The sequence below is a fragment of the Hyposmocoma kahamanoa genome, unplaced genomic scaffold (genome assembly GCF_003589595.1).
Source record: "Hyposmocoma kahamanoa isolate Upper Pololo Valley unplaced genomic scaffold, ASM358959v1 96868, whole genome shotgun sequence".
In the NCBI taxonomy this organism is placed as follows: domain Eukaryota; kingdom Metazoa; phylum Arthropoda; class Insecta; order Lepidoptera; family Cosmopterigidae; genus Hyposmocoma; species Hyposmocoma kahamanoa.
The window spans coordinates 3116-18237 of NW_020655273.1; the positions used below are offsets into that span (position 1 = coordinate 3116).

A 15122-nucleotide genomic window follows, 5' to 3' on the forward strand; every position below is an offset into this window, starting at 1 on the left:
TATGTATATATATATATATATGTAATTATATTCACATACATAATTACATTTATAAATTCATTCATTTCTGTACTAGGTTTATTATTAAGATTAAAGTACAATGGAAGAGCGGGCCTTCCTGATACAGGTAGATGATACCTAAAAGGAAGACCCAATTGTAAACTCTAATTTTAAGTACATGTAAAAAAGAAATAAACATATTTTTCATTTTCATTTTCATTTTCATTTTCATTTTCATTTTCATTTTCATTTTCATTTTCATTTTCATTTTCATTTTCATTTCATTTAGTAACCCTCGCTGCACTTAGGAATCTATTTTTGTCTAATATTAGCTTCCTTCGCTTCCTCAGGTTTCAATGGAAGCACTCGCGTCAAACAACAACTTTGCAGCCTTGCATAACAAATAACTATTATGACTGAGCGAGTCAGCGAAGTGGAACTTTTAAGTCAACACTATTTTTATTTCATCAAAATTTCTGGTCGTTTTTTTAATTAACCTGTTATTGACTTCCACAGCTCGCAGTTTGACTTTTTTTTATGAAAGACATTTTGCAGCTGGTCGCTGATGACCTTGAATGCACCACCATGTTTAAAAATTTAAGTATACTTATTATAGTGGCAGTCTACTGGTAAACTTACTCGTATACTCATACATCTATGTTCAGTTTTAAGCATAGAATAGATAAAAAAGCATTCGGAAAAGTTAAGTGTGGTTAGAGAAGATAGAGTGCTATAATACTAGTACATTATTATAATTAAAGTTAGTATATTCGAAACAACTTTGAATGCTGTACCACTTGGATAAATATCAGGTTTCGATTGATATCGTGAATGAATTCACATTTCATCGTAGTATAAAATTATTTTATATCTCTTATTGGAGAAGTCATCCCGTTCTTTTATGATTTGTTTGGTAGTACCAGTTCGAAAGTTCCTCACAGTACTCTCCGTCTTAAAGACAGTAGAACACACACAGAGAGCCAACGTCTCTCTCTCTCCGTAGAAGGGACTCCAAATCGTTTGCGAGTTTGGGATTATTGACAAGAAGAATAGTAATTGTAGTGAATTTTAAGTAGCAGTAGAACTCCTTGTGAAAGAGGCATCAGCAGAGGATCAAGCAGGTACTTTTTGAAAAGTCTCTGCTTGTTCTTTTTTTATTTTTTGTTCTCTTCTAGAATAAAATTTCAATTGAACGTGTAAGGCTAATGTTCGTTATTGTAACATAATTCTCGAAAAATTATTATAAATAAAAAAAATCCTAATAAAATATTTGAATTCGTAATATTGAAATGAATTTTCTTTGTGTAGTGCCTACCTTAAGTCGTTACTGTAATTTACTATACTTCTTACAACTTCACATGATTCAGTTATGTAGAAAATCAACGTGTTTCAAGTAGAAAATAACAAAGGTAGATAAAATCTAACTTTGTTATTGTTCACTTGAAATAATGACATAAATTATTTCACAATCAATATTATGGATACTTTATAATTACGAGTGTTGTACATAAGTTCTAGTTACTTGCCAAACAAGAAAATGTAGTAGTACATTTTGGTTGTCCAGTTGTAATATCTTAAACTTCTTAAGTCCATGATTTCGCTGGCTCTACGCTTTGTGAAACCATTTAATGAGGTTTTGTATTATAGATTCAATTGAAATTATCGCCACAGAAGTGGATTTGTTAATTTCGTCGGCACCACAAGTATCATACGTATGTATGTACATACTGTAACAAGTGTTTCTTGAGAAGATTATAGTAATAAGGAATATGATCTGTAATTAAGTAATCCCATTTGTTTTATTTATAATTTCAGCCTGCCTCACCAGCAACTTGAGGCGGTTGAATTTATGTGTCAATCGCTTCCAGAACAAATGCAGAAAGCGGTGCTGCTCGATACGTACCGCACGCTAACTCTTGACCCTGAGTCGTTGATCCCGGCCGACTGTGCCATTGCCGTAGATACGACCTCTCTCATTTAAAAATTCTAAATTTGTCATTTAGGCCATGATAGAGGCGAAAATCTGAAGTAGAGGGGTAATTTTCAGGTTTTTCTCTAATTACGGTGGCAATTTTTATTATTTAAGTATTCGTGTCTGTTATCGTAAATTATTTACATTAAATATTATTTCAGGACACTTGAACATTAAATAATAAATCATGATGACGTTCTAGAATATTTAAATAATAAAAATTTCCACCGAAATTATACAGAGAAATTAATCTGAAAATTACCCAGAAACCCATAGTAATATTAATTGTAATAACCAGTGACAGGCGACAGGCGCTGTAACACTAAGCAGTAGCAGTGACTGTAATAACATTTATTATTCAACTATTTATTTATCTATCAAACAATAAATAGCTAATAACTAAAGGAAGACGAGGACGGGTAAACAGTGGATCTATAGAGATCGTGACATTTCTTTTGCTCCTTCCTCGAGAGTTCGTTACCATTATTATAATAATTATAACTTTATAATTAAAAAAAAGTATCTCTAAGGTTTGTGAGTAAGTAAGTTAGTGTAAGGTCTCTAATTTACCACCATTAGAGGCAATTATATTAATATATTTTCTTCAAATTTGAAGGGGACCACTTTACTGAGGTACCCCCTTTCCAATCATCACAAAGAAACATCGAAACCGCTTCACACATATCGGAGGAATCGCGTAACAAAAAAAAAGTACAGCCGAATTGAGGAATTCCTCTTTTTTATTCATTCTTTTTTTCCCATATCGACTGTGAACTGGCTGAACTATTTTTATTATAACTTATTATTGTTGAGTGTGTGCGGTATTATTTAATAAACCAGATGTTATATAAATGACGCAAACAAGTTTTTTCTTCACCTGTAACGTTGTCAAAAATTGAGATAGTACCAGTTGCCAGTTCACAGTCGATATGTAATGATAATGAAATGATATGTCTTTTAAGGCGTTTTATAACGACTCAACTCCATTTTCCAGAACTCGACTCTAAAATTAAGACTGGGGGTTCGAGTTTTTATTAATAAGACTCAGTCGTTATACTAACTACCGACTAAGACGCAAAAGACTTAAACGACTCGAGTTGTTTGCAAACGACTTGTACCTATTTTATGTCTTATTAAACCCGAAGTTGAAAAATAAAAATGACGTAAGTAGTAAATAATCACGTTTATTTACTTATAATAAAAATCGTAAAATAAATACCTTGTGGCTAGAAATAAAATCACGCCATACTCGCGACTCCCGAGGCTATGAGGCGCACGTCGTCTTAGTCGTTTTAGTCATTTTAGTCGTTTCAGTCTTATAAGTCTTTTAAGCTTCCTAGGGGTTAACTGCCTCCGTGGCCGAACGGTTACCATGCCGGACTGCCACGCAGGGGTCCCAGGTTCGATTCCCGGGCCGGGCGAAATAGTTGTATGGCCTACAATTACTTCTCTCGTGAGTCTGGGTGTAATTTGTGGTTGTCTATGTGTGTGTCCATGGCACCAGCGACACAGGGTTTCCCTAGTGCGGGGCTATGTTGAGTGTGTGCGTTATTTATTTATTTATTTAGGGGTAAAAGACTTCGACTCGAATTAGTCTTCAGTTTCAGTCTTATGACTCAAGACTTGAGGGTTAAAAGACTAGACTAGTCGTGAGGCGTTAAAAATTAGTCAAGGTTTTTTAAAAGGCCTTAAAAGACTGAGTCTCTTCATCACTAAAAACGTAGTTCCGCTTCATAAACCGGAACTACTGTTCGAGTTCTTAGGTTTTCGCGATTGTTATACATAGGAATGAAACTATTTTTCCGGATTTAAATCAACAGTCAACCGTGACCATGGGACCTGTAAAGGGCCCGAAACGTCGGTTTGTTTGAAAAAACAAATATACGCGATTTAAATCCGGAAAAATAGTTTCATTCCTACGGAACTACTGTTTTTCATAATGTTTATTTTTGACATACATTTTATTAATAATCAGAATATTAACAATCTATATATACTTACAAGTAAAATAAATATGATTCTAAGTGAATATATCATCAGTTGATGTACTATAGTATCAAAATACTATTCGTTATCTACGCTGATAACATCAACAACTGCAGTATATATGAAATGAATCAGCTCTGTACAATTACAATTGTACTGACTGTTGTAAGTGGCGGACGTGAAACGTATTTGCGAGTATTATTTGAAAGTTTATATTAAACCAATGTTAAACTAATATAATTATTTATTTACGTTAGCTTAGAGAAAAAAAAAAACAAGAAATAATTAAATCATAACAACGTTTTTTTAATAATGCATATGTTTTTTCAAAAATAGAAAAACGGTGCAAAAAGAAATAAATTCATTAGAACTGTAGTAATTTTTTCCGTGTTAGAAGATAATATAGTTTGATTAAAACATGTCAAAAAACGAAATGTCGATACAGATGATACGGAAGGTTGTGCTTGATGGATTTTTTCTCGGTATAGGTAAGTTTTCCTGTTGTACTATTTTTCTTATTCATCCTAGATATTTCTCTTGTTTATCATTAAATAAGCTATGACAAAAATTTAAAAAAAAATAATTTAGGATTTTATTGTCAATCTCTTTCTTTACGTTGGTCGATCTCTTTTAATACGTAATACTACGAGATATGTCGTTTTTAACGACTGATATTTTTGTATTATGTATTTTTTTGGATTATTTTTTTATTGATTATTTTGTACGAACCAAAGTATAATTATTTGTTTCTACATGAATCGTCTTTAAGAGTCGATACTATCGATGCACGAAATAAAATTTTTCCCGTTGGTACTGAATTGGTTCTATTGCGCGGGTCGAGTGGCGGGGACACTGGCTTTATTTCAGAATTTATTTTTTACAAACGAAATTAAATCCATTTGAAAAATATATATCAAATACTATACATGTTCTATTTAGTTTAGTTGAAAAGAAAATCATTGGTATATGTAAAATTTCGAGCTAAGTTTGTGTTTTTTCTATCGTGAAAATTTTTAGAAATCGCGTTTTCACACCGTATAGCAATCGTGTATATCCGCAATTTTACTATATATTTTTTCCAAAGATTGATCGGAATCAATCAAAGCCATTTGAGGTTGAATTGACTGCTAATATCAGACAGGAACTACAATAAAAATGTATTTATTTTGTTCAATTATATGGCGAACGGCTGTGGAGTGGAAATCCGTACTTGCAGACTTATTCCCTATAAGCTATAACTTGGGCCTTTTCAAGGTGAGAATGAATAGGTTTAGATGTGCATCGTCTATCGTCGACCTCATCATCAGTTTCCAGAACTTGAAGTGGAGGTCAAATGCGCACTTAAATTTAGAGGTAATAAAAATAAGAAAAAAAATGTATTGCGAAAGATATCAATCACTGTATCGAAAGAGGTCGACCTGCGTAAAGAAAGAGATTGATCAGAGTACCATCTGATTTTTTATAGCGAGACTTCGGAGGAGAAGCGCGATAAACTGTTTTGCTAGATTAAACGGTTTACGTATTTATTATTAAATAATGATCTTATAAAATATATACGGTACACCTAAGGATATAGTCTAAAGAATGTGCTAATTCGTTACACGATAGAAAGTACGTTACCCGATATAAAATCCCAAAAACAGACTAAACTAAAAACCTATGAGGAATAATTTAAGAATAAAATTTCTAATTTGCACATAATTTATATAAGGATGTATTTCTCTTTAAGTACTATAGAGAACCTGCTAAATTTTGGTTTTCAAATCTATATTTCTATTCTATTCCCTATAGTTATTAAATTAACATTTATCCCAAAACTTTGCCCATTAACGACACGCCACGCCGCCAGCAGAATATATTTTTACAACTACAGTTTAATGGCGCTTGAAATCACTAAATGAATTGTTATTTTTATTTACTTCAGGTACTTTTTAGTTACGATAGACGTAACTAAATTATTTCCCTCAGAGTTAAGAATAACACGGAAGTGTTAAAATTATTCGTAAATGTATGAAATATTATCATTACACTATTTTATTAAACCCTAACGATTTCATATCTACTTGATTATCATCTGTTCATTCATTCTTGTTGCATCGATTGCAAAAACGCTATAACGGGTGTAAGCATTTGTCAATAGTGTAAGGTATTCGTCGATTGTTGGCCAGAATAAGCCAGACATACAGAATGGTACATTTCATGCACCCACCCCATCGTGCTGTTCTTTTAATTAGCTGGAAAGTATTTAGATTTTTTTAATGATATGAAGTGACAAGTGACGAACAAGTTCTTTTGTTTAATTCGAATTCATTAAATTTGAAATACAATTTTTTGGACTACACAGAATATGAAATTGAAATTAATTATAATGGATTATAATGGGTTTTAACTGTCTCCGTGGCCGAACGGTTACCATGCCGGACTGCCACGCAGAGGTCCCAGGTTCGATTCCCGGGCCGGGAGAAATAGTTGTATGGCCTACAATTATTTCTCTCGTGACTTTGGGTGTAATTTGTGGTTGTCTATGTGTGTGTCCATGGCACCCGCGACACAGGGATTCCCTAGTGCGGGGCTATGTTGAGTGTGTGCGTTATTTATTTAATTTAATTTAATAAAAATGGGTGATATTACAGGCACATGGGGCTTGTTAATTTATGTCTCAGAGTGACCAAATATTAAATTCAATTAATATTTGCACACCAGCTTGCAGGTTGAATACACTGTAGTCATCTTTATTTTAAATCTGCATAATGACTGTATTGTGGCAAATAAACGTTTCCTATTCTATTCTATCCTATCCTATCCACCAGCTACTGCCACCTTCCCCATTTCGAAGGCCAAGCAGTAATGTGAGCAGTGCTGCGTTCAGGTTTTGAAGAGTAGGGATGATGGTGAAATTACAGGGACATGGGACTTGTTAACTTAAGTCTCAAGGACGGACGCAGTGGCAGTTCCCGTCAGATCTTAGCGACTTAAAGCTCCGAGTGGCACTGCGACTGTCATTAACAGGCGTGTCATTACCACTCGACACACGATTTGTTCACCCCGTTACTTAGCATCATAAAAAACAATCTCCCTTCAACATCGTACTGCTACAGTACGTGTAAATAGCAATCAGACATTGTTAGTTCCGCCACTTCTATAATTAATGTATAATATTTTAATCATCATTTCCATTACTTATTGTACCTAATCAGTTCGACACTTCACGCTTATGTTTATGTTTCTATGTGTGACGACACCGTTACGTCACCAATTTTGTAATACTATTTTGTACCTATGGTACAAGATTTTTTTAATAAGTTTTCGGAAATAATAATGACAATAGAATCAATTTTATCATTTTACTTCTATCCCCTATCTGTACTTGTGTCTTAATTAGTGAAAGTGAACAATGTGTTTATATATCTAAGTTTTGTCCACACTAGTGCGCTTTCATGTTCATCCTGCCTGTGTCTCCATTTTAATTTCTTCTTGCGTCAAGCGTTTTAATATTAATTGCTACATGACGCATACAGTTCTATGTCTACAACGGTGCGTTTTATTCAGTCGTAATTTCAATGTTTTAATTTTATCTTCCGCCATTTTGTCTAGTAAAACGCACGGACTGTCGCAGACGAACGCATTCTTACGAAACCAACTTTATTGTCACCACTTTAGCGCATGAATTCTTCTTCGTACCGTGTCGATACTTCTTTTATTTTAGAACTATATTGACCCTGAATAGTACGTTGCTACCTTGACTGCGCAGTCCGTGGCCGCGTAAACATCTTCCCTCGTACAGGTATTAGGACACAAGGAGCACAACAGTAACTGTTGCATGGACTGTGTTGGGGCACCGCATGAATTAAGAAACTGAGACGAGTTTTGATAAAAAAAATACTTTTACTCTAATGCCAGTCTAATTACATCGAGTTCTAAAATACAAATCACCTTAATCCAACTTAAAGTATTATGTTATATGTAGAAATTCTAGTCTAGAGCGTTGTCAGCTGTACGCTACCGTGGCGCTTGTCCTAATTAGTGGATGCTGTCGCGGCGGCTTGGCAGAGCTGACTAAGCTAATAAATGCGGGTTTCTTACATTTAACGCATACGCCAGAAAAAAACGCAACATGATGATGAAAACGCACAGTTGCGAACATTGCATAAGAATTCCATTTATTTTAACTTTCAGTGATCGCAGCCTTAGCAGTGGCAGGATCTCTCTGGAACCCGTTCCAACGGGGTTTCTTCTGCGGCGACGAGAGCATCATGTATCCGTATAGAACAGACACCGTGCCCGTGTACATGCTTAGATTGTGCAGTATTGGTATACCTGTATTGAGTGTAAGTAATACTTATTTTGTGTTTTGCTAGTGGTAGCCGAAGGGAAGAACGATTGATTCTCATTTCAGAGGTCGTAGGGTCGAACCTCTGCGGTGTGTTATTTTAATTTCTAAGTTTAAGTTCTATACAACCACACCTATTTACTTGGTCTCAACTTCCTTGTACTATGAGTATTTTTATAATGTCAAGTCGTCAGTATTTTTAACGGGACGGACAAGTCGTGCGCCTGATGGTAAGCTACGCGCCTGTCCAAAGCAGTTGCAGTGCCACTCAGAGCTTAAGCAAACGCGAAAAAAATTTATGAAACGCGCGATTGCATCGCTACACTTGCGATTGCAATGACGCAAACGCGCAATAGCATCGATACAATCACCTATAAATTCCAAGTGTGTGTAAAATCGCGCGTGTGTGTAAGGGCAGTCCGATTAGCGACTGCATCGCGTTTGCATCACGTTTGCGTCGCTGACAAAAGTCACCGTGTGTAAAGCTCTTAGATCGCAAAGATCTGAGGGGCACTGCTACTGCGCCCGTCACCCTGAGACATAACTTGACCTGAGACATAAAAATGTGCGTCGTTCCGTGGCTTAATTGGCATAGCGTCTGTCACGGTTTGCTTGCAAACGCCGTTTCGAATCCGGCCGGATCGAAGGGATTTTTTTCTAAGTGTTCGATCTTTATTAATAATTACAACAAGTGCTTTAGTTACATACTTTGGATCGGAGTAACGTGTGTGATGTTTTCTAATATTTGCATATTTATTTATGTATTAAATTTAAAATGCAACCATTCCAAAGATGTGTCCTTATAACTAATATTATTTTTAAGTGTGATTTAAACCTGTGAATGAAAATGCCGTTTCAGTTTCTCATCTGCGAGTGGACACTCTTGCGAAAGCAACGTACGAATGTCCGTTGCTTCGGCGTACCAATACCCACCTGGCTGCGAGGCTTCTACTGTGTCACAATCTCCTTCGCTCTTGGCCTATGCTTCACAGAGCTCATCACTAACATCACCAAGAAGGTCATAGGGAGACCAAGGCCTTGTTTTCTTTCGGTAAGATCTGTATGTCCATAAAAGTATTTGTTTAACAAAATTATGCGTTCCAAATGTAAAAAAAATAATTCTTTGAAAGGTAACATGTTACCGAAATCATGTTTTAGTGAATGGCTAAATTTACACACAGGCACATGTGATTTGTCAACTTATGTCTCTGGCTGACGGGCGCAGTGGCAATGCCCCTCAAATCTTTGTGATTTAATGCTCTTGAGTGACACTGCAATTATTATAGACAGGCGTGTCGCTTACCACCAGGCGCACGACTTGTACGTTCAGTCACTTGGTATTAACAAAAAAACTGGACCAATACATTACCCTGTACATTGACTGATCCGAGGTCTAGAGCTGAACTTAGAAGGTCCCTGTGCTTGCACAGATTATAGTGCACTTCTCGCATAACCAAGAGGTTGATAGGGATGGTCACTATAATCAAAGCAAATGTCGAGGATGCGGGAGCTGCACCAATACGTTTTGCCCCTACTCACCCGATGCATAGAGAATTCCGAAGGACCTCGGTATCCCTAGTAAGACCAGGTATAGCAGGCGCCCGGGCAGAGCCTTCCGCCAGTGATACGTCTTCACGGGCTGATCCGAGGTCAGGACCTGACTAGTAAGGTCCTTGGGCAGGCTTGCTTGCACAGGTAATAATAGTACTTTTACCGTATAAGTAAAAGGTTGGGTTGAAGGGCACTGTAATCAAAATATAGTAGAAGACATGGGACTGTACCAACATACGGATAGGGTTCAGTTTATTCCTAGAGCCTAAATATAATAATAACACTATGCACGCATGGACGTACTTCAGGCCCTGTAATTTCGTTGTCTGTCCAACATCCATCCGAAACAATTACTATCAAATAAGTAATACTAAGTAATTCTCGACCAAATTAAAAGAAGCATGATGCGAATGAAGCTTCATACTTGATACTGTCTTCTAATATCTATATAATAAACTCGACTAAATAGTCGAGTTTATTTGATGGTAATTGTTTCGGACGGATGTCGGATGGAGGATGAAAGTAGATCCCCTGGCATCGAGTATGTAGCCAGAAATAGAGACGAAATAAGGGCCATCTATCCCTGGCAACTCACAAGGCAAATGGGCCTTAGATCACTTTTAAATGTCAACTATCGTTTGCGCTGAAATCACAAATTAGAAAACTGAAATAGTACAGCGCCAACAATTGACCTGTGTGTACGTCTTCATATATTCTGTATTTATTGTAATAAAGATAATATCTCTAACTATGGGCGGCTGTTCCATTCGGTGGTGTGGGAAAAACAGCAAAACATCTAATTACTAAACAAATGGAATCACATTTCATCGGTAGTTAAATATGTAATTTTCAATTTTCGTCCATCATATCAAAGCTCAAGTTAAACTGGTCGATTTGAAGTGACACAATTGACTACACACGTCAATTGTTTCGAATTCGGGCTGGCCAACCGGAGCGCAGTTGTCACAGTAATGATTTGGCAGAATAGTTTTCAAACAAATTATATGACATTTCGTGTCTATTTCTGGTTATATGCTCTATGCCCCCTGGACACAAGTCTGTTTATTTAGTCAATCGGCTAGAATACAAAACGTTACTTAGTCAAAAAATTATTTAACATTTACCTAAATTTTATCTGCTCTTAAATCATTTCATAATTTTTTACTAGATTGTATGTTGCGTTATTTTATGACAGTCAAAGTAAAAAGATGAGAACAAAAAAGGGCCGCTCACTGGTAACTTTTGTCTGCGAAACATTTTTTCAAACGAACACCAATCAATATAGAAAAGTTAATTTCCTAAATTGGTCCTATCGGGAATCAGACTCATAAATTCAGCCCCTTCAGTGCCAACCATCAGGTCATCGTGGTTAAATATCAACTTCCATCCAAATAATTCACACACTTAATGTAATATAAGGTCACATCGGCTAAATAACAACTTTTCAAGACAGAAGTTTAAATATTCTACGGACGAAATTAGTCTATAACTTTTTTATGCATAAAGAAGAGAATTATAAAATTTCATATTACTAAATCACTTTTGACGTATCTTAGCTTTGTTATACCAATACACGACAACGAGCACATAGAAAAATTCGTGAGGTCCGCTGGTTCGTTCCGTGGCTTAGTCGGCATAGCATCTTCACAGTTTGTATTCTATACCTATGCCAAAAATAAATAAATAAATACATAATGACACCAAGTAACGGGACAAAGAAGTTTTGCGCCTGGTGGTAAGCGACATGCCTGTACATAGATAGGAGTTGCAGTGCCACTCAGAGCTTTAAATTGCAAGTTTCACCAAGTAATGAATATAGAGACGCCTATTAAAATTTTTACATGTAATTTCCAGGTTTGCCAACCATCAGTGAACTGCAGTTCTCCACAATGGCAGAACAGATATATAGAACCGTACGAATTTTTCTGCAAAGGAAACCAAAGGGACATCTTCAATGACATTAGAATGTCATTCTTAAGTGGCCATAGTTCCATGTCTGCCTATGGAATGATATTTTTAGCTGTAAGTACATTAAAGACACAATAAACCTTGAAAAAACTAATTATCGTAATGACATTTACTTGTTAAGTAACAAAGTTTTTTCGTTATGGTGTGTTTTTCGCTTAAATCGTCGTTTTTCGTCAAGTTAACACTCATAGTCTCAATTTTTAATTCACATAACCCATTGATTATAACCACGTACCACGATTTTTGTTTCTTGGTTATCAATATCATTTTCTGATTGATTCTAATATAAGTTCATGAAAAAACTATTTAGGACATAATAAGGCGTGTTTTTTTTGAGCAATCGGTTTTTTTTTTAAATAAAACACAGAAAAAATGACATTTTGATCGGGCAAACGGCTTTATTTCGTAGGAAATTCTTTTTAATTTAGTGTTTGAAAATGATTTCGGACATATGGCCACCGCGGCTACGTTTTAGATGTGCCATTCGATTAGTCCAATTTCGCATCACTCTTTCGAGAATTTCTGGGCGTACGGCGAGAATTTCGCGTTCAACGTTGGCTTCCAAATGCTCAATCGTCGCCGGTTTGTCCGCATAGACTTGCGCCTTCACATGGCCCCACAAAAAAAAGTCCAACGGCGTGATATCGCAAGATCTTGGCGGCCAATCGACGGGGCCGTTTTTCGAAATAATCCGATCGCCGAACGTTCCCTTCAATAAGTCCATTGTGTCACCGGCTGTATGGCACGTGGCGCCGTCCTGCTGGAACCACAAGTCGCCCAGGTCGTGCGTGGCCACATTTGGGAAAAACCAGCCTTCCAACATCTCCCTATATCGCGCGCCATTCACCGTAACGTTGGCTCCGGCTTCATTTTTGAAGAAATAAGGACCGATGATGCCTTCTGCATGCAAGCCGCACCAAACTGTGACCTTTTGCGGATGCAAAGGCGTCTCCAGAACTTGTTCGGGTTGTTCTGCGCTCCAATACCGCATATTTTGCTTGTTTACGTACCCTTTTAGCCAAAAATGTGCTTCGTCCGAAAAGATGATTTTCCGATGAAAATCTGGGTCATCTCTCAGCTTGGCCAGAGCCCAGTTAGAGAACGTACGGCGTCTCGGATGGTCATGCCACTTCAGCTCCTGGACCAGCTGGATCTTATACGCCTTCAAACCCAAATCTTTACGCAAAATCTTCCACGTAGTGGACGCTGTAAGGCCCAATTCTTGACCGCGGTGCCGAATTGAGACATTCGAATCTTCGGTGACACTCTCGTTCACAGTTCGTATGGTTTCATCGGTACGCACTGAACGAGCGTAGGAAATACGCGACACGTCACACAGAGAAAACGTCTCGTCGAACTTTTTCATCAATAAGCGAATATTGGCTTCGGTTGGCCGGTGATGTTGGCCGTAAATTGGTATCAAATCACGGTACGTTTGGCGAATTGATTTGCCATTTTTGATGTAAAATTCCAAAATTTGACGACGTTCTGGGAGCGAAAGGTGATTCATGTTGACAACTTCAATATTTTCTGTGTCAGAAAAAACCAAGATGGCCGCCATCTGTCAATTCCTTCTCTGTCAAATCCCTATCGGAAAATAGATTACTCAAAAAAAAACACACTTTAGTTAGGACAACGTAAAGTTGAAATTTGAGTAACATTAAAGAAACATACAAATTGTTAGGTTTCTCTTTATTTAAATACAAAAAACAGTACAGAGTACTAAAAAACCCGACCTCAAAAGTCATTCACCTCCTAGTTTACCACCCTTAGAGGAGGAATATTTTCTGTAAATTTAAATGGGGCCACATCTGAGGTACCCTCTTTCCAATAAAAAAAGAATCATCAATATCGGTTCACAACCGGAGTTATCACGTAACGTACATACAAAAGAAACATGCAGTCGAATTGAGGACCTCCTCCTTTTTTTTGGTCGGTTAAAAAAGGAACATTATATTTCAACTTCTTAGGTTTTTGCGATTGTTACACATAGGAAATGAAACAATTTTTACGGATTTAAATCGCGTATATTTGTTTTTTCAAGCAAACCGACGTTTCGGGCCCTTTACATATCCTTTACCGTGACCATGGGATTTAAATCCGGAAAAATAGTTTCATTTCCTATTATATTTCAAATCAATATTATATTGGAACCAAAATTCTACAAATTAATGACAACCTAGAATTGTGTAGATTTGCGAGATTATGTAAATACCACTATGTAGTTATACAAATAGGTAACTATGTAAATAACCACTGTGTCAGCCTCAAAAGTAAATCTTCAGGGGTATAGCTTTTTTTGTACATATGTACAAAAAAATACTGTCAAATCACAAACAGAACCTTTTTGATAATTTGTTACTTATAGATAGTGTTGCCCATATCCATTCATCCTGGTGTAGTATCCACATTTAAATTATTTCTGAAATTTGAATTTAATTTAATTTTGCAATGACTTGTAAAAAGAAACATAAACACTATCCTTAAAAAATAACCTAAAAACAAGGAGCAAAGTATACAGGTAAATATACTAATTAACCCGGGGGTCTACTCATGTATCCGCCATCCATCCGAAATAATTACCACGTTTGCGTACTACATCCGATTGTATTCGTTCCGTATCCGAGATTTTACAAATCTAGAAATGTTTAAGTTTAAGATTCGAATCCAAGAAAATATGAGTATATTTATTTATTTATTTGTATTTAGGTTTCAAAGACCCATAAATACATACCTTATAGACTAACATGCATAATAATACAATAAAACACTCATGCCTTAAGGAAAAACATAAATACTATTTCTAACTAATCTACACGAATTGCACTTGGCGGGACTCCAACCGCTCGACCCTCAGGGTGTATTTGGCTTTATGTCTGATGTACTCCACTATCTCCTTAAACGTCGTGGAGTAATGCAATCGTGACAGGTATAGCAGCGTCGTCGGTATGGTCGGACGCAGCAGGAAGTTCTCGGTCCTGTCGGTGCTGTGCGACGCTAGTTAGGGCTGGTGGGCTGCCGCTTCCTCTTCACCACCTTTGTGAAGCCGTCCTAATCGCACCGGTCTGTCTGCCTCTGTGGTTTTGCAACTTCAGAGACAGGCTATATATAGCTTGTACACCTAGAGATAAAATTATCCCTGTGACATTTCGGACCGTCATTTCTCGGATTCGGAACTGGGGGTCTACTCTCGATCTCCGTCCGACATCCGTCCGAAACAATTACTGTCAAATAAGTAATATTCGACAAAATTAGAAGACAAGTATCAAGTATGAAGCTTCATTCGCATCACGCGTCTTTTCATTTGGTCAAGTA

At 36.6% G+C, this 15122-nt stretch overlaps 1 protein-coding gene across 1 annotated transcript; it reads left to right on the plus strand.

Moving 5' to 3' along the window:
* Positions 1-4386: 4386 nt before the first annotated feature.
* LOC113238559 (phospholipid phosphatase 1-like) lies at positions 4387-11885 on the plus strand. The gene is made up of 4 exons (XM_026475384.1): positions 4387-4446; positions 8135-8286; positions 9148-9339; positions 11694-11885. The coding sequence occupies exons 1-4, from the start codon at positions 4392-4394 to the stop codon at positions 11883-11885; spliced, it is 591 nt and encodes a 196-aa protein (XP_026331169.1). The 5' UTR covers positions 4387-4391.
* The last annotated feature ends 3237 nt before the right edge of the window (positions 11886-15122 follow it).

What these genes read in the sequence shown, in the direction of transcription:
- LOC113238559 (XM_026475384.1), top strand. Translation starts at nt 4,392, where the DNA reads ATGTCGATACAGATGATACGGAAGGTTGTGCTTGATGGATTTTTTCTC. An exon ending in TGGATTTTTTCTCGGTATAG is followed by an intron (nt 4,447 to 8,134) that starts GTAAGTTTTCCT and finishes TTTAACTTTCAG; the next exon opens with TGATCGCAGCCTTAGCAGTG. An exon ending in CAAGGCCTTGTTTTCTTTCG is followed by an intron (nt 9,340 to 11,693) that starts GTAAGATCTGTA and finishes TGTAATTTCCAG; the next exon opens with GTTTGCCAACCATCAGTGAA.